A 20,017-nucleotide genomic window follows, 5' to 3' on the forward strand; every position below is an offset into this window, starting at 1 on the left:
CCCACAGGGCGTGGCCCCCTGGCGGGTGACCTAGCACGGGTGCTGGTCACTCAGAAGAGGAAAATAAAAGAGCCAGACATCTGTTTCCTGAAGAAACTATTTGAAGCTCTGGGTCTTTCGGTAAAAACCAGAGAGAAATTCAGAGTCAGCAGAGCAGCGGCCGAGGGACCCCTGCTTCCAGTCCAGCCCTGCTGTCGAGCCTGGATGCCGCGTCCCGCCTCCTCCGGGAAGGCTTCCTGGATCTCTCAGCCCCCGCTGTGCCTCCAAGTCTAACCTCTGGTCTCTGACTTTCTCCCTCCGAACTGCAGCGTCCTCTAGTCCCCTGGGGTGCCTTCTAGGGCTTGGCTACTTTGGTCTCCACCTCCCCTCCTCCCCCCCACAGGGGACCATCTGTGCCTGCTGAGGATCCTGTGGTTGTTGAAAAACATCTCTCAGGAGAGCCAGTCCATCAAGACAAAAGGAGGTTAGCCCAAAGGCAGTGCTTCCTCACTCTGAGGAGTGGCAGCTGCAGAGACGAAGGAGTCTCTTACCCCCTCAGGGGGACCCGAAGACCCCAGCTGTTTGCTGCAGAAGCCGGGCCACCCGCGGGACTCAACACCAACCCCTCCCGGCTAACGGAGCCCTGCGGTTGCACGGGTTCAGCTTGACAGAGCGGGCTGGTCCAGCCCAAGCGGGCAGACACCACAGCCCCTGCCCCGGAGCTTCCAGCCATTCCCCGGATCCCACAGGCCGGCCCGGTCCTCCCCACCCGCAGACCTGGGGGCGCCCCTACTCACCACCCTGGAGCATCAGCAGGAACAGAGGGGCCGCCCAGCCACACAGCATGCTGGCTCTCGGGATCCTGGAAGAGACGCACAGTGAGAGGGCGGGCCCAGGCCTGGGGACCCAGGGACCCCGAACAGCCTCCCTGTCTCTGGTCCTTTCCCTCCCTTGGAAGCCTTGCCTCGGATTCTTGCAGAAGCCAGAGTTTGAGGAGCCCGTGGACGCTCCCAGGGGAGGGGACACTGGTATTTGACAAGCACAGATCTTGAGTCCTGTTCTCCACGAAGCACCCGTGTGGATGCTAGTTGGCCGGACAGACGGGCTCCCTACTGAATAGCAGATCCAAGGGTTCGCCCACGAAGGAGAGCCCTCCTGGATTCCAAAGATAAGGTGAGCCCGGAACAAGACTTCCGCGTCGGTCACAGAGCCCAGGTTAGTGAGTACGCTAGGAAGCTTGCGGGGAACCCAGGCCGGACCCCCCGGAGGACCCACACCCTGACTCCGGGACCCGGACGAGACGGAGGAGAGGCCTCTTTGGAGAACTGCACGGACCCGCCCGGGAGGAGCGACCCACCAGGCTGGCACTGCAGGCCTCTTGCGGGCACTTTGCCTGCTGCATCCCAGCTCCGTGTCTGCTTAAGCAGATGCCAGCCAGAGGCCCCGGGGGTTTACCTGCCCAGGCCCGGGAGCCCCATCCACACTGGCCCCTGGGGTCAGGATTGTAGCTGGAACGGGAGCCTAGAGGGATGACCCGTGCAGGGGCTGAGCTATGCACGCGGCTTCTTCCAGACACGATCCCTGAGCCCACATTGGGAAGACACCCCCCCCCCCGCCCCGCCATCCTGGGTTTCCCCCCACCCTACTCTGGCCCCACTAAGAGCTCCCTCTGAGCTCCCTAACGAGTCACCAAGCAGGCAGTGGCTAAGCGCACTGAGAGGTTGAGATCACCAGCTGCGTTGCTCTGGGCTGGTCACTTCCCCTCTCTGAGCCCTAGAGAGACGGTAAAGCCTGCTTCCCAGATTCTTGTGAGAGTTCAGAAAAGCATTTTGCAGACAGCCCTGGACGTGGCCCCTGACACATAAACACTCAACACACAGCTGTGACTCGTTCAGACTTTAGAGCACTCAAAGTAGAGGGACCCCGGAATGCTCTAGCCAAGAGGTCCGTACATTTCTCACTTTCAAAATGTGGGCCATATTTGTAGGTCGCGTGTACTATCATTTATTTAACGTTTTCTATAAATGAGCTCCCTTAAAAAAAAATCTAACTCCAGCGGGGCGCCTGGGTGACTCAGTCGGTTAAGCATCTGACTCTTGGTTTCAGCGCGGGTGGTGATCTCACGGTTCGTGGGTTTGAGCCCCGCATCGGGCTCTGCACTGGCAGCACAGGGCCGGCTTGGGATTCTCTCCCTCTCTCTCTCTCTGCTCTTCTCCTGCTCTCTTTGTCTCTTGAAACTAAATAATACATAAAATTGTTTTTAAAAATCTAACTCCAGACTCATCCTAAGCAAGAATATCCGGAGCTCTTGTGTTTTTTCCTCACACACCTGAAAATAAATAGCATAGCTATGGAAATAAAATAATGTTGGCTGCTGAGCGCCAACAACCAACAGCTGAGCTGTTGTACATACGTGAAGATAGAACCAGATAAAATAGTGTTGAAGACAAAAACTTTTCAGTTTTTACCAGCCTGCTGGAAGCTGGTAATCTTTTTTTTTTTTTTTTTTTTTGTGAAAGAGAGAGACAGAGCACAAGCAGGGGGTGGGGCAGAGAGAGCAGGGGACGCATAACATGAAGCAGACTCCAGGCTCCGAGCTGTCAGCACAGAGCCTGACGCGGGGCTCAAACTCAGGAGCCGCGAGATCATGACCCGAGCCGAAGCCGGACGCTCAACGGACTGAGCCACCCGGGCGCCCCTGGAAGCTGGTAATCTTTATCGCCTCTTAAGGACAGCCTGCCTGAAACTTTCTCAAAACCTGAGAAATACAAATCCAGAGTCCCCATGGCATTATTTGAGGACCTGGATCCAGCCGTATCTGATGTCCGCCTCTGGCCTTTTCATTTATACAAGCTGGAGAAAAAACACACCCTATTTGGCTCAACCATGTTGAATTATATTTCTCTTGCTTGCCCCAAAAGATATCTGGATACAGTGGAATAGAGCAAGGGGCCCAGAATCTGAAGCCAGTGTATCTCGGAGCAAATAACAGCTTATCTCTGGTGTTTCTTCTCTCTGACCTCGGTTATCATCTCTAAAAGGGGGACAATCATGCCCACTGCACCTGGCAGTTCGGGTCAGTGGAAAACAGATGTGACGGTGCTCCGTGAAGTGTAAAATGCTATACAAAGGTGTTGGGTTCTTGCAATTACTGGCCAGCTTCTGTGAATTACTCAGCACCCCCTTAGCACTGAGGCCCCATCATGCCTCTCTGCCTTTGCATGAGGCGAATTCTTGTGCTGAGTCTTCTCCTCGAACACCTTTCCCCCTCCCAACCCTCTAAACTCAGTCTTCGTGGCCCCCTTCCTCTACCTTTCTTTCTGTGAAGCCTCCTTGGAATGTTCCAGAACGCCTGCCACTTAACTGCCTTCAAGGTTTTCACGGGTGCTATTATCTACTTGCTAATGATCTTTACCTTGCCTTCCATTTCTGGCTCCAATCAACATGTCCCGAAAGGAAATGAATCCGTGCAATCAACAGGTAACTCGTATGAAATGGAGAGACCGTGTGCACCGCGGTGGTTAAAACACAGGCTCAGGGCCAGCCTGCCTCAGCTCAGACCCCAGCACTGCCGTTTATAGGCGGTGTGACCTCAGGGAAAGTTCCTGGGCCTCAGAGTCCTCATCAGTGAAATGGAGACAATCCTAACCGTACCCACCTCGGAGGGGCCCTGGGAGAAGTACGTTACTCAGTGTTTGTAAAGCCTCGGGAACAGTGCCCAACATACACGTAGATGTTCTGTTAGTGTTTCTTAAACAAAATGGTTGTTCGGCTGTAAAACTAAACGCAAGGGAAACAAAAGACAGCAACTGAATTTGGGTGAGATGCCATCTCCTGCCTGGCACGTGCAGGTGGGGCAATCCCGCCCGCATCCATCAAAAAGGAGGATTCAAGAGCATCAGAGGGGTGTCGAGGGCCACATAGCGCCAAACTGAGATTCTCACCACTTCCCAGATCAGAGGACTAAAAGAAGACTGAAAAAGGCCTACCTCTTTCATTCGGGGGTGCAGGGATATTTCACACCTAAAATCAGCCCCTCTGTTTGGGAAACAACAGCCCAGCATGGTAAAGGCCTCCTCCCCGGTCCCATCGCGCTCTCCCTGGGCCAGAATCTGCCCCTCGGTGGGTCTTCATGCTCAGGCTGAGTCGTAGGGACAACAGCACTTTCTCCCCAGGTGCACACCAAACCACCCGCGTGCTTTCTGAGCGAAGGGCAGAGGGTCCCCTAAGCGCCTTCCTGCGGTGGGACCCCCTGTGGAAGCGCCTACTGCTGGGGTCTCCTACAGAGGAGTGAAGGGCGCCCGGATCCCAACTGTGCGTCCTTGGGCAAGTTGCTGGCCGCTCTGATTCTCTGTGTTCTCATCTGTAAAATGGGGATGGACCGGAGCCCTGGAGGGGTGTTTATCCACCAGGCTCGGAGTTCAGGGGTTGTAGTAGTTCAGACTAAAAGCCGAATTCCAGGAGATTCTAGGGAAGTAGAGAAGCTTGGAGGTCGGAAATCAGAAGCAGGAGAAGTAGGGGCCACGGAATCAGAAAGTGCTTAACCTCACAGTCAAGAAAGACATGCAAATGAAAACCACAACGACGTGCCGTTTAATTTTACTAGTCGGTGACAATTCAAAGTCTGACAACGTCGCGTGGCGCTGAGGACACGGTGTCATGGAAACAAACACCTGTTGACGGCCATTGGTGTCTGGGAAATAGTGTGGATACCCTTCCTCGAGAGAAGGGAAAGATAAGGTGTGGTGTGAGCGCTCCGTGTGAAAATGAATCGTAGCTCCGCACCAACAAAGCAAGCGACCCCCACAAGCAAAATGCATGATGAAGATAAAATAAAATAAGCAGAAATGCATGTAAGACCATCTATGGCACAAAAACACTGCGTAAAACAGCGCTCTCTCTGTCGTTTAGGTGAACATACCTGTGTCCTGGCCGTATAAGGAAATTCAAGGGGACGATAAAAAAAAAACATCAAACTCTGAATAGTGTAGAAAAGGAGGGGATGGGATGGGGGGGGGGTGGTATCCAAATGTGTCAACAGTTTGGTGAAACCGAGCCAAGCTCCCCCATATGGGTGTTGACTCTGTTATCTGATACACCTTTTTGTATGACCGAAGTGTTTCATAAAAGTTCACGTGTCAGTTAATCTCGTATTTGCAAAAATAAAACGTGAAGGGGGACTTCCATTTCTGGCTACGGTGGAGTAGCTGGTATCAGACGGAAGCCCTACAGTCGAGAACAGCTACTAAGCAAGAAAAAAACGTGAGAAGACACGAGAGAGAGCGACCAAGTTAGAGCGTAGTTGAGAGGCCGGGGTTCCAGAGAGAGAGCAAAAAAAATGCATTGGAATCCTGCACGCAATTTCCCCTCAAATCATTTGCCAAGTCATTGCAAATGACCCAGCAGCAGAGAGAATCTGGCCAGAGGCTGAAAACCGAAGAAGAGATTTTGACAATTTCACAAGGCTGAGGGAAGTCTTGGGGTTCAGGGCCTGACAAGGAAGATGGGACCTGGTAAATACCCAGTTATTCGGGAAAGGGTATACCTTGGGAATAAGGAAAAGTCAGGACCCGTTGAGCTGTGACTGCATCCAAATGACCTGCCTGTCTGCTAGGAGAAAGTTAGAACCTATGTGGAAAAAGTTAGCTTCACTCAAAGCCTCTATATTTTTCATGCACAATGTCCAGCATTCAATTAAATTGACAAGGCAGACCAGGAAACAGTACCAAATGACCAAAAACCAAGAGGAAAATAGAAACGGACACATGGGCGATTCAGAAAGTGGCATTATCTAACACGATTTAAAAGAGCCCGGATGAGGATGTTCAAGAATTCCACCAGAAATCTAGAACCTATTTAAAAGTAGGAGCCCCAGCACTAAGAAAATTCAATTAATCGAAATTTATAAGAATTGAATGAATTTAGCAACAGATTAGTAACATTAGAAGAGAGGATTGGTGAGCTGGAATGGAAAATACTCAGATTGAAGCATGCAAAGAAAAAGAATGTTTAGGAATACAGAAAAGAGCAAAAGAGACATATCCATTGTGAAGAGGTCCCACGTACATGGATTTAGAACATCGAGGAGACAGAACAAGTCGGAAGCAATAATAGAGATGTTGGTTAAGAATTTTTCAAAAGTAGGAAAAGACATTAATCCAAAGATTTGAAAAGTCTTACAAACCTCAAGAAGGACAAATACAAAAACGATCAAACAAGCAAACAAAACCCACACTCTACACACATGATAGGAAAACTATTTAAACATTTAAAGAAAAATACATACTAAAAGCCAACTTAGAATTTTATATAAAAAAAAATCCTTCGCAAAAATAAGGCAAGCTCAATATGAAAAAAAAAAAAAAAAGATCTACTAAAATCCCACAGTCAACATTATACTTAATGGTGAAAAACTGACAGCTTTTCCTATAAGATCATAAACAAGACCAAGATGTCCACTCTCATGATGTCTATTAAACATTGTATGGGAAGTTCTAGCCAAGACAACCAGTCAAGAGAAAGAAATAAAAGTCATCCTGATCGGAAAAGAAGATGTAAAGCATTTCTGTTTGCAGATGACATGATCTTGCATATACATTCTGGAGAATCCACACCAAAAAGCCAAAGTGAAACAAAACACACAAATAAACAAAAACTATTAGGCCCAATAAGTCAGTTTAGCAGGGTTGCAAGGATACAAGAGCAACATGAAAAACCAATTGTATCTTTGTACAACAGGAATGAACAATCTGAATGTGTGATGAAGAACGCAATTTCAGGGCTCCTGGGTGGCTCAGTTGGTTAAGCGCTGGACTTTGGCTCAGGTCACGGTCTCGTGGTTCGCGAGTTCGAGCCCTGGGTCGGGCTCAGTACTGACACATCGGAGCCTGGAGCCTGCTTTGGATTCTGTGTCTCCCTCTCTCTCTCTGCCCCTCCCCTGTTCTGTCTCTCTCTCTCTTTCAACACTAGATATGCATTTAAAAAAAAAAGAAAGTAATTTATTTCACTCACAATAATATCAAAAAGAATGAAATAGAAATTTAACAAAAGTGCAAGACTTGCACACCGAAAACTACTAAACATTGTTGAAAGAATGATAGAAGACCCAAATAAATGGAAGGCTATCCCACGTTCATGCATTGGAAGACTCAGTATTGTTAAGATGACGTCTCCAAACGACCAACGGATTCAAAGTTATCCCTATAAAAAGCCCAGCTGGGGGCGCCTGGGTGGCACAGTCGGTTAAGCGTCCGACTTCAGCCAGGTCACGATCTCGCGGTCCGTGAGTTCGAGCCCCGCGTCGGGCTCTGGGCTGATGGCTCGGAGCCTGGAGCCTGTTTCCGATTCTGTGTCTCCCTCTCTCTGCCCCTCCCCCGTTCATGCTCTGTCTGTCTCTCTCTGTCCCAAAAATAAAAAAAAATAAAAAATAAATAAAAAAAAAAAAAGCCCAGCTGGCTCTTTTGCAGAAGTTAAAAAGCTGATCTTAAAATTCATATGGAGATACGGAGGGCCAGCATAGACACAATAATCTTGAAACAGAAGAACAAAATTGAAGGACTCAGACTTCTCTATTTCAAAGCCTACTACAAGACTACACCAATCAACAGAGTATGATATTAACCTGTATATAGATCAATGGAATCGAATTCAAAGTCCAGGGAGAAACTTATACGTTCGTGTTCAAGTGATATTTGACAAGGGTACCAAGACAATTTGCTGGGGGGGGGGGGGGGGGAATAGCCTTTGAAACCAACAGTGCTGGGACAATGGGACATCCACACGCAATAGCGTGAAATTGGACTCCCATCTCATACCATATACAAAAGCTAACTCAAAATGGTTTGAAGACCGCGCTGTAAGAGGGAGAACTATTAAACTTTAAAAATAGAACACGGGTGGAACTCTTGGTGACCTTGATCACATAGTAGTTTCTTAGCTATGACCCCGAAAGCACAAGGATCAAAGAAAAAATAGATACATTGGACTACTTCAAAAGTTAAAACTTTTATGCATCAAAAGACACTAGCAAGAAAGTGAAAAGGCAATATACAAAATGAGGGAAAAAAATTGGATTTTGTTTATGTTTATTTATTTTTTTTACAGTTTCTTTATTTTTGAGAGAGAGACACAGAGAGGGGGAGTAGGGGAGGGGCGGAGAGAGCGGGGAAAGCAAGAATCCCAGGCAGGCTCCCCACCGTCAGCACAGAGCCCGACGTGGGGATTGAACTCACAAACCATGAGATCACGACCTGAGCCAAAACCAAGGGTTGGACGTTTAACTGACTGAGCCACCCAGGCGCCCCTGAGAAAAAATATTTTTAAATTATATATTTGTTAAGCCTCTAGTATCAGGATATTTAAAAGGTTCTTACAACTCAAGATCTAAAAGATAACACAATTTTAAATTGTACAAAATATTTGAACGGACATTTCTCCAAAGAAGTTATACTTATGAGCAATGAACATATGAGAAGATGCTCATCATCATTAGTCATTAGGGAAACTCAAATAACACTCACTAGATGGCGATTTTAAAGACAGAAAAATTAAAAGTGGGGGGAAAAGATGTAGCGTTTTGGAATCCTTATACATTGCTCATGGGATTGTAAAACAATACATTTGCTGGGACGCCTATGTAGCTCAGTCAGCTGGGTGTCCGACTTCAGTTCAGGTCCTGATCTCACAGTTCGTGAGTTCGAGCCCCACGTCGGGCTCTGTGCTGACAGATCAGAGCCCGGAGCCTGCTTCCGATTCTGTGTCTCCCTCTCTCTCTGCCCCTCCCCTGCTTACTCTCTCTCTGTCTCTCTCTCAAAAAATAAATAAATGTTAAAAAGATTTTTAAAAAATGGTACATTTGCCACAGAAAGCAGTTTAAAAGTTTCTCGAAAAGTTCATATAGGGTTACCACATGGCAAAGCAAACTGACTTCTAGGTACACAGTAAAAGGAATTGAAAACATACGCCCATTAAAAAACACCTCTGTACCTGAATATTCACAACAGCATTGTTCATAACAGTCCCAAACTTGAAGCAGCCCCAATGTCCTTCAGTTGAATGGACAAAGCATAGAATATCCATAGAACAGATTATTATTCAGCCATAAAGATGAATAAAGTAGTAACACATGCCTCAACACAGATGCATCTTGAAAATTGATACTGGGGTAAAGAAACCGGGCACAAAAAGCCACATATTGTACGACTCCATTTACATGACATTTCTAGCACAGGCAGCTTCATAGAGCCAGGAAAGAGATTAGTGGTTGCCAGGGGCTGGAGCTTCGGAAGGAGAGGGAATGGCGGATGATGGCTAATGGGTATGGCTTTTTTATTTTTCTTTGGGTGTTGAAAATATTGTGCAGTTCGGGCTGATGGTCGCACAACTTTGTGAATGTACTAACAACCGCTTAATCGTACACTGTTAAAAGGTGAATAAATAAATCCGTGAATTAGATCTTAATTACGATTTTTTAAAAATGTGAATCTTTAGGGGTGCCTGGGTGGCGCAGTCGGTTGAGCGTCCAACTTCAGCCAGGTCACGATCTCGCGGTCCGTGAGTTCGAGCCCCGCGTCAGGCTCTGGGCTGATGGCTCGGAGCCTGGAGCCTGTTTCCGATTCTGTGTCTCCCTCTCTCTCTGCCCCTCCCCCGTTCATGCTCTGTCTCTCTCTGTCCCAAAAATAAATAAAAAATGTTGAAAAAAAAAATTTTTAAAAAAATGTGAATCTTTAAAAATAAAGGGATTTTTCAAAGCAAAACAAAGCAAAACACCTGAGAGAATTTGTCACTAATAGACGCTAACTTGTCACTGATAGGCTGATAATGTCTTAGGAAGGTTCAACTTATGCAGAATTGAAACACATTACCATGATGCCCCAAAGGTAAGGAATGAATAAAGTTAAAGGTTACTGTATTGTCTGGGAAGTGATAAAAGGACCAACACAAAGTAGACTCAAAAAAAAAAAAATCAAATATGCATATTGTAATCTCTAAGATAAGCCCTAAAAAATTATAAAAGAAAATAAAACAGAAAAGAAACATACAATACTGATGTTTTAAATTTTATTCTTCCAGGGGCGCCTGGGTGGCTCAGTCGGTTAAGCGGCCGACTTCGGCTCAGGTCGCGATCTCGCGGTCCGTGAGTTCGAGCCCCGCGTCGGGCTCTGGGCTGACGGCTCGGAGCCTGGAGCCTATTTCCGATTCTGTGTCTCCCTCTCTCTCTGCCCCTCCCCCATTCATGCTCTGTCTCTGTCTCAAAAATAAATAAACGTTATAAAAAAAATTTTTTTTTAAATAATAAAAAAAATAATAAATCTTATTCTTCCAAAAAACGAAACAAAGAAGAAAAAAGGAGTTAAGAATAGACAAAAGGAAAACGAATAGCAAAAGATGGTGGATTTAATCCCAAACACGTCAGTACTTTCATCAAATGTAAGTGAACTAACCCTAGAATGAAAGACGTAACTTTGTATCAAAACTTGACATTAAGGGGCACCTTGCTGGCTCAGTCAGTTGAGCATCCGACTCTTGATGTTAGCTCAGGTCACGACCCCAGGGTCCTGGGATTGAGCCCCACGTTGGGCTCCCCAGTGAGCTTGGAGCCTGCTTGAGATTCCCTCTCTCTCCTTCTGCCCCTCTCCCCTGCTTGTGCTCCTTGTCGCTCTCTCTCTCTAAAATAAAAAATAAATAATAAAAATAAAATTTAACACCTTGACATTAAAAGAAAGTAAAATTAGGGGCGCCTGGGTGGCTCAGCCAGTTAGGCGACCGACTTCGGCTCAGGTCATGATCTCGCAGTTTGTGAGTTCGAGCCCCGCGTCGGGCTCTGTGCTGACAGCTCGGAGCCTGGAGCCTGCGTTGGATTCTGTGTCTCCCTCTCTCTGCCCCTCCCCTGCTCATGCTGTCTCTCTCTGTCTCTCAAAAATAAATAAATGTTAAAAAAAATTTTTAATAAAAAGAAAGAAAGTAAAATTATAGGTCAATCGTTCTCATAAATATACAGACAAAATATTAACAAATCAAAGGTAACGATATACACAAAATGTGTATATGTGTATATGTGATACATATCATTATCACGTGAGGTTTATTTCAGGAATACAAGGTTAGGTTGACATTTGAAAGTCAGTAATCCTTTTACGAAGATGGCGCCGAAGGCGAAGAAGGAAGCCCCTGCCCCGCCCAAAGCCGAAGCCAAAGCAAAGGCTTTGAAGGCCAAGAAAGCAGTGCTGAAAGGCGTCCACAGTCATAAAAAAAAGAAGATCCGTACGTCACCTACATTCTGACGGCCCAAGACGCTGCGTCTCTGAAGACAGCCCAAATATCCTCGAAAGAGCGCCCCCAGGAGAAACAAGCTTGACCACTATGCCATCATCAAGTTCCCCCTGACTACAGAGTCGGCCATGAAGAAAATAGAAGACAACAACACTCTTGTGTTCACTGTGGATGTCAAGGCCAACAAGCACCAGATCAAACAGGCCGTGAAGAAACTCTATGACATTGATGTGGCCAAGGTCAACACTCTGATCAGGCCCGATGGAGAAAAGAAAGCATATGTTCGACTGGCTCCTGACTATGATGCTTTGGATGTTGCCAACAAAATTGGGATCATCTAAACTGAGTCCAGCTGGCTAAATCTAAATATAAATTTTTTCAAAAAAAAAAAAAAAAAAGTCAGTAATCTATGTCATCACATTAAGAAAATAAAAAAGAAAATGTGTATCATAATTTAACAGGTCCAGAAAACACATTTAAAAAATTGTAACACTCATTCGTGATTTTTTAAAACACTCTCAAAAAACCAGGAATAGAAGGAATCTTCTTTGATCTGATAAGGAGCGCACAGACAGGCATGTGTGCATAATATACACAACCAACATCATGTGTCATGGTCAAATACTGAACATGATATACTTGAGGGCAGGAAAAAGACGCGTGTCTTATCCTGGAGGCCCCAGTCAATGCAGTAAGGCAAGAAAAATAAATAAATTTATAAAGATCAGAAAACTATAAAGAGTAAAATGATATAAAGACTGAGCACCTAGAAAAGTCCAGATACTTAACAAACCATTAGGATAATAATCATTGAACAAGGATACTGGATATAAGAACAATATAAAAAAAAAAACTACTGTATTTCTAAAGATCAACAAAATTGACAAACTTTTAGCTAGACTAACAAAAGTAAGAGAAGACTCAAGTAACTAAAATCAGAAAAGAAACAGAAGACATTACAACTGATGCCACAAAAATAAAAAGGATTGTAAGAGAATACTACAAATAATTATACACCAACAAACTCAATAATGTAGAAGTGGATAAATTCTTAGAAACATATGACCTACCAACACTGAATTATGAAGAAACAGAAAATCTGAACAGACCTATAAATAGTGAGGAGGTTGATTCGGTCACCAAAACTGTCACAGCAAAGAAAAGCCCAGGACCAGATGACCTCACTGGTAAATTCTACCAAACATTTTAAGAAGAATTAATGCCATCCCTTCTCAAATTCTTGAAAAATTGAAGATAAGAGAACAATTCCAAACTCATTTCATGAGGGCAGCATTATACCGATATCAAAGCCAGACAAAGAAAACTCCAAACCAATATCCCTGATGAATACTGATGCAAAACTCCTTGATAACATACTAATAAATGGAATCCAACAACATATTAAAATGGTTATATGCCACAATCAAGTGGAATTTGTCCCTGGGATGCAAAGATGATTCAGTATACAAAAATACACCACATTAATAGAGCAAAAGGCAAATCACATGATCATTTCAACTGATGCAGAAAAGGCATTTGACAAAATTCAACATCTTTTCATGATAGAGACATTTAACAAACCAGAAACAGAAGGAAATTATCTCAACCCAAAAAAGGTCATATATGAAAGGCCACAGCTAACCTCTTACTCAGTGGTAGAAAACTGATAGATTTTCCTCTAAGGTCAGGAACAAAGCAAGAATGCCCACTCTCACCACTTCTATTTAATATAGAACCATAAGTCCTAGTCAAAGCAATTAGGGAAAAAAAAAAAAAAGGCAGTCAAATTGGAAGGAAGAAGTAAAATGATCTGTGTTCATAGCTGACATGACCTTATATAGAGAAAACTCTAAAGATTACACATACACACACACACTAATTAACAAATTCATTAACAAATTCATTAATGAACAAATTAACAAATTCACAGATTCATTAACAAATGATATAAAATCAACACTCAAAAATCAGTTGCATTTCTATATGTTAACAATGAACAATTCAAAAGGAAATTAAAATAATATTTATAATAGCATCAAAAACAATAAAATATTTGGGAAGAAATTTAACCAAGAAGGTGAAAGACTTGTACTCTAAAAACCACAAAACATTGCTGAAAGAAATGAAAAGAAAGCACAAATAAATGGAAAGACATCCCATGTTCATGGATTGGAAGACTTAATACTAAAAATGTCCACAGCAATCTACATATTCAAGGCAGTTTCTGTCAAGATCCCAATGGCATGTTTTGCAGAAATAGGTAAAAAAAACCATCCTAAAATTCACGTGGAATCTCAAAGGACTCTAAATAATCAAAGCAATCTTTGACAATGAAGAACAAAGCTACAGACCTCACACTTCCTGATTTCAAAACGTATTACCAAGCTACGGTAATCACTGTAGGTATAGACATAAAGGCAGACAGGCGCATACTGCTATATAGACAGACAAAGCAGGTATTGGCATAAAAGCAGGCATACAGATCAATGGAGCAAAATAGAGAACCCGGAAATAAACCTTTGCATACATGGCCAATGAAGAAAGGACTCTTTCTTTGAAGAACTCCTTCAGTGAAGAAGGACTCTTCAACAAATGGTGCTGGGAAACCTGAATATGAAGCATGGACTCTTCCCTCATACACAGAAATTAACTTAAAATGGATTAAAGACCTATATGTAACCCTTGAAACCATAAAACTTCTAGAAGAAAACATAAGGGAAAACTTCAGAACATTGGGCTTGGCAATGATTTCTTGGCTATGACACTGACGAGAAAGACGCAGACAACAAAGCAAACATAGACAAACAGGACCGCGTTAAAAGCCTCTGCGTAGCACAGGAAATAATCAATAAGGTGAAAGGACAACCTAGAGAATGATACCAAATATTTTGAAAACCGTATACTGAATACATTCAGAATTATGAACTCCTACCATTCAGTAGCAAAACAAAACAAAACAGAACAAATGGCCTGACTGCAAAATGACTAAAGGTCTTGCATAGATATTTCTCCAAAGAAGATTGAAAAAAAATGGCCAACAGGTGTATGAAAAGATGCTCAATATCACTCATCATCAGGGAAATGCAAATCAAAACCACAATGAGTTATTACTGCACACCTATTAAGTTGGATACAATGTCGGTGAGAATGTGGAAAAACCATAACCCTTATGCCCTCTTTGCGGGATTAGTCAATGGTGCGGGCGTGACCGAAGACAGTGTGGGGGCTCCTCAAAAAATCGAAAAGAGAACTACCGTGTGATCAATCCAGCACCCCACTTCTGGGTAGGTATCCAGAAGAATTGAAAACAGAGTCTCAAAGGTACTTGCACGCCAATGTTCACTGCAGCATTAGTCACAACAGCCGAGACCTGAAAGGCACCTAAGTTTACCGACTGATGAATGAATAAAGAAAATGTGCTACCCACATACGATGGAATATCATTCAGCCTTAAAAAAGAAAGAAGGCTGCAACGTGGACGAATGTTGAGGACATTACGCTAAATGAAATAAGCCAACCACTAAAAGACGAACACTGCATGATTTTACTTATACGACAGATCTGAAGTCATCAGACTTGTAGAAACAGAAAGCAGAATGGTGGTTTTTCAGGGGAATGGGGGGGTTGGGGGGGTGGGTAATGGGGAGTGGTTCAATGGGTATGAAGTTTCAGTTGTACGAGGTGAAAAAGTTTCAGAGATCGGTCATACAACAACACACATATGCTTAACAATACTGTCCTGATCTGTATGGTCCCTGCAAAACTTGTTAAGAGGATACAAAAATGTTAACTAGTTTATGAAGTCCACAGCTGGGATGCTCTGTCTTGTACTTATGACCTGAGCAGATGGGGGGGGGGGGTCTGCAAACGCCCCTGCAAACCTTACAAGGTAAGAAACAAAACAAAGCTACAAAACAAAGGTAAGAAGTCCCCAGCTGGGGACTGGGTTTGGTAGCTATTTCTTTCTATATCTGAAGCTCCAGTTTGAAAAAGCGTGTTAACAAAGTTAAGAAAGTGCGAAGAAGATCTGGTGTATTTCTATATACCAAGAGCAAGCATGATTAAAATGATACCATTTGCATCGGCATAAGAAATCAAATACTCTAATGAACCCCAGTGAAAGACGTACAGGACCTCTACACAGACGCCTACGAGATATCAGTTACATACATTTTTAAAGATATCAATAAATGGAGGGAGATACATGTTCATGAATTAGAAATGAAACAGTTTAAAGATGTCCATTCTCCCCTCGTTGGACTAAAGTTTCAAATGAAATCTCAAGTTTCAAGAAAATCCCCAGCAAGATTTCCTTTGGTGGAAATTGACAAGCCAGTGCTCAAATTTATACAGAAATGCAAAGACCTGAGAAGAGTTTAGAGAATCAAAAATAATGTGGTATTGTTGCAAAGGAAAGAAAAACCTTGCCAATGGAAAGGAATAGAGTCCAGAAATAGACTGGTGTTTATAGTCATTTGGTTTTCAAGAAAGGCACTACCGAAAAGTCATGGGGAAAGCATGATTAAAACAAACAAACAAACAAAAGACAGTAGATCAATTGGATATTCATATGAGGAAAAAATGCACCTTGACCTTCCACTTTATATCATACACAAAAACAAATCCAGAAATTTTGTAGACCTATTGTCAGAGGTGAAACAATGAAACTTCCACAAGGAGGCAGAGGATAATATTTTCATGACCTTAGGGTCGATGACACTTCCTAAACAGCACATAGAAAGCTCGAGCCATAAAGAAAAAGACTGATAAATTGAACCTCATTAAAATTAAGAATTTTTGTCCACCAAAAGATTTCATTAAGAGGATGGAAAAGGGAAATGGGAAGAGATTATACCTGTATCTATACAATATAGGTTTCTTTTATATAATTATATATATAAGTCAGATTTTATATAGTTACATATAATATGTAATATATATAAATTATAAAATATGTTATATATCTTTTTTTTTTTTAATTTTTTTTCCACGTTTTTTATTTATTTTTGGGACAGAGAGAGACAGGGCATGAACGGGGGAGGGGCAGAGAGAGAGGGAGACACAGAATCGGAAACAGGCTCCAGGCTCCGAGCCATCAGCCCAGAGCCTGACGTGGGGCTCGAACTCACAGACCGCGAGATCGTGACCTGGCTGAAGTCGGATGCTTAACCGACTGCGCCACCCAGGCGCCCCGTTATATATCATTTTTTTATATCTGTGATCTATATATAGCTTGTGTGTGTGTGTGTGTGTGTGTGTGTATACACACACATATAGATCTGTATCCAGAGTATGTAAAGAACTCCTACAAAACAATAAACAAGGGCACCTGGGTGGGTCAGTTGGTTAAGCGTCCGATCCTTGATTTCGGCTCAGGTCACGATCTCACGATTTGTGAGATCGAGCCCCGCGTCCGTCTCTGCCCTGACAGTGCAAGAACCTGCTAGGGACTCTCTCTTCCCCCTCTCTCTGCCTCTCCCCTGCTTGCTCTCTCTCCCTCAAAATAAATGAATACATATTAAAAAAAATTATTTAAACACAACAATAAACAGCACAAAACTCCGTTTGGCAAGAAAGGAAAAGAGCTTAAAGAGACACTTCACCAAAGAAGACCTTCCAAATGGCCAAGAAGCATAGTAAAAGTTGCTTGAAATCATGACTCATCATGCAAATTTACATCTCTGTAACACCACTACACGTCAACCCGGAAAGGCTAAAATGAGAAAGGCAGACACCATGCCGTGTCTACGAAGGACGCAGGGTAACCCAAACTTCTCAACCTCCCCTCAGTCTTCTGGGGTGCGTGCCATCCGGCACGGCCACCCTGGGACGCTTCTGCTGAACAGAACCCCACTTCTAGACCGGGCATCGAAGAGAAACGTGTACACGCGCAGACGTGGGCCGGAGGGTCCCCGCAGCGGCATTCACAACCTCCCCAAACTGGAAAGAACCCGAGCTTTGGTTACCCCGTGTCTTTCCCTCACTGACGCTTCAGGAACGGGATTGTGGAGGGTCACAGGTCAGCTGTCATCTCCAGCGGGGGCTCGGGCGGGGATTGGGGCTGGAAAGTGAAAGGTAGGCGAGGAGTGTGGTAAAAGCAAAGCGGCCCGTTTCCCAGAGGGACCGAGGAGAAACGAGGTGGGTGAAAAGGGACTCCCCAGCCATGCCAGAAACAAAAGCCAACGGGTCGCCAGATGGGGAAGTGTCAAGACTGAGGGACTTCCCGAAAGGGAACATAGGCGAAAGGGCTCCCAGTTTACCCCTGGTCTTCAAGGACTTCTGCCCACCTGCCCTCCTGCCAGCCTCCTCCCTGATTTCTCCGGCACCCAGCTGTGGCCCTCCCAACCACGTCCCCGTTGCAACTGGATCATTCGGTGGCTCCCCATTGCCCTTCAGAGAAGACCCCGGATTTCTTAGCGCGGCATTCAACACATTTCGGGATCTGCCCCCCCCCAACATTCGTTCCCTCTGGCCCCCAGCACCCATCCTGAGCTGCAGGTACCCCAGGCTCCCGACAGCTTCACCAACAGTCCCCATGCATCTGGCTTCCACACCTCTGCACGTGTTCTTTCAGCCACCGGAACGTTCTACCCTCCGGGGCAGACTGACAGCCTCCTACTCAGTCTTCAAAATCCAATTCACTTGTCACCTCCTCTGGCAGTCTCCCACCCCTCCAAAGAGTATGAGTCACTCCTTCCTCTGGGGTCCCTCCCTCCACCAGGGCACCCTGCTCGGGGTGCTTTCACGGACGTTCGCAGCAACAGGCAGGCAAGGACCGTGTGCCTCTTGGCTACCGCTGAACCACGCCAGGGGTGAACCGGTGCCCGGCACGCAGCGGAGGCTCAAAACGCTTGTGACACGGGCGGCCACGTGAAAGGGTAACGGGTTCTGAGGCCCACCCTCAGAGCTAAAACCTGCATAGACCGTGCACTCCGAAATGAATTGCTATTCTTTTCGACTCCACTCTCTTAAATTTGGTGCCTGGAACATCTTTACGTAGTCGATAAGGGTAAAATCTCCAGTGCTCCCACTCTCCTCCTCCACCCCAGGGCCTTGGCACATGCCTCTGTCCAGAACAAATTTTCCTCGTGCTTCTCTGCTTCCTCATCCTCCGGTTTCAACTTCAGTGTCGCCTCCTCAAGGAGGCGATCGCCGCTGGCTGGTCTGGATCTCCCCTGCAGTGCTCTGGGCCCCACATCCTTCTGTTTCCTTCTTCACGGTTGTAATATTAGGGTCAGGTCAGTAAACGCTTCTGTTTTTGTGTTTGTGACCTGTCTCTGTCCCGGAGCATAAGCCCCGCCCCCACCCCCGCCCCCACCCCCACCCCCACCCCCACCCCCACCCCCACCCCGGGAGGCTGGGAAATCATCTGTTTTGTTCACCAAAGAAAGTATCCTTAGTGCGCAGAACGGGGCCGGGAACTCAGTGGGTGCTCGACGAGTAGCTGAGGAGTTGGCAAACGAACGAAAGAGGGTAAGAGTTGCCGTGTCCAGTTACACGAGGAGCGAGGAGTGGGGCCGCAGGCAGCCCCCGAGACATCTGTTTCCCCATCAGCTTCATCACGGTCCCCAGGAACTTCCCTCCACCCTGAGCAACACCCTCAGCTCCCGGGGTCTGAGCAGTCACGACTGCTGTCATCGGATTAGTAACAAGGAACCTTCAGAGAGGGATGGCGGGGCGCCCAGGGTCATACAGAAAGTTCTTAGCCAAGCAGAGCGCTCAGGCTGGGGGAGAATCAGCCTGGTGGCCCTGGGGGACCCTGAGGCATATCCATTCCTTTCTCTGGGACTCAGTTTTCCTCATCCATAGAATGGGGCAGCGCCCTGGCCTGGCCGAGGTGGTGTGGGGCAGGCACACTGTAGGCGAGTGGGTAACGTCAGTTGTTTTTTCACAATTTTTTTTGTGTGTGCCAGTGGCAAGGGGTGGGTTGTGGGTGTCTGAGGACAGATGTCCCAGGACCCTGGGGTCATAGCTTAGGCAGTAGGAGCCGAACATGAGGGGAAGGTCCCATCCCAACCTGTCAGTCTTCCTCTGTCTCCCAGCCGGGCCGGGATCCCGGTCCACGAAGCCTCTTTTAGCCTGAACGAGCTGTGCCTACTGCACAGCCTGGGCAACCATTCACTCCAGCCGCCTTCCCGCCAGACCAGGAGAAAGAAGAGACGTTTGCAGCTGCGGGGTGAGGGGTGGGGGCAGGGCTGGCAGCCTGCCTTCTGTCCGGCCCCCTGCTTGGCAGGCCCCCCCCCCCCCCACCAGTCTGCCCTGGCCAAAGTAGGCTGAGTGTCACGGATTCGTACAGGAGAAGCTTGGCAGGCCCTAGTCCCAACCTACACCATCAAGCCCCCTTGTAGATGAGGAAATAGAGGCCCAGAGAGGCCCAGTGCCTTGCCTATGGTCACACAGCGAGGAAGGACTGGGGCCTGAGCAGGGAGCCAGGCTGGGGTATTTGCCCCACCTCTCTGGGGACACTTCGGGTGGCCGGACCCTTCCTGGGGGCTGTGGGGACCAGCAGGCAAGGCCCCTTGCTGCAGGTGTCCTGGCCATCGGGGGGCATCAGCAGGGCCCCTGCCTGCACCCTGGGGAATATTCTCAGGTTGTTTCAGAAGTTCCAAGTTTACTCAGATCCTGCATATGAGCTGTCATCAAAAGTCCCTTTGGCCAGGCGCCCAGGCAAGGAGTGGGGGCGGTGGCACCTGTGAGCCAGGGGTGGGGGTGGGGCTCCTCTCCGCTCCCCCCCTCCAGCCCCGCCTCCGCATTTTGGGGTGCCCTA

The 20,017-nt window shown here is 46.2% G+C and overlaps 1 protein-coding gene and 1 pseudogene across 5 annotated transcripts in view; one reads left to right on the forward strand and one right to left on the reverse strand.

Moving 5' to 3' along the window:
- Window positions 1–20,017, reverse strand: part of IL21R (interleukin 21 receptor) — a 34,780-nt gene that overhangs the window by 11,589 nt on the left and 3,174 nt on the right. For 2 of the 5 annotated variants that reach the window (XM_058710229.1, XM_058710230.1), the window contains one exon: window positions 777–841. In XM_058710229.1, coding sequence (XP_058566212.1) covers window positions 777–841 — 65 coding nt within the window. Of the gene's footprint in view, window positions 1–776; window positions 842–17,216; window positions 17,312–17,510; window positions 17,641–20,017 lie in introns of all 5 variants that reach the window. The other 3 variants (XM_058710233.1, XM_058710232.1, XM_058710231.1) reach the window with 3 other exon arrangements.
- LOC131500770 (large ribosomal subunit protein uL23-like) lies at window positions 11,089–11,648 on the forward strand (annotated as a pseudogene).

This window comes from Neofelis nebulosa, chromosome 18 (assembly GCF_028018385.1).
Source record: "Neofelis nebulosa isolate mNeoNeb1 chromosome 18, mNeoNeb1.pri, whole genome shotgun sequence".
Classification (NCBI taxonomy): Eukaryota; Metazoa; Chordata; class Mammalia; order Carnivora; family Felidae; genus Neofelis; species Neofelis nebulosa.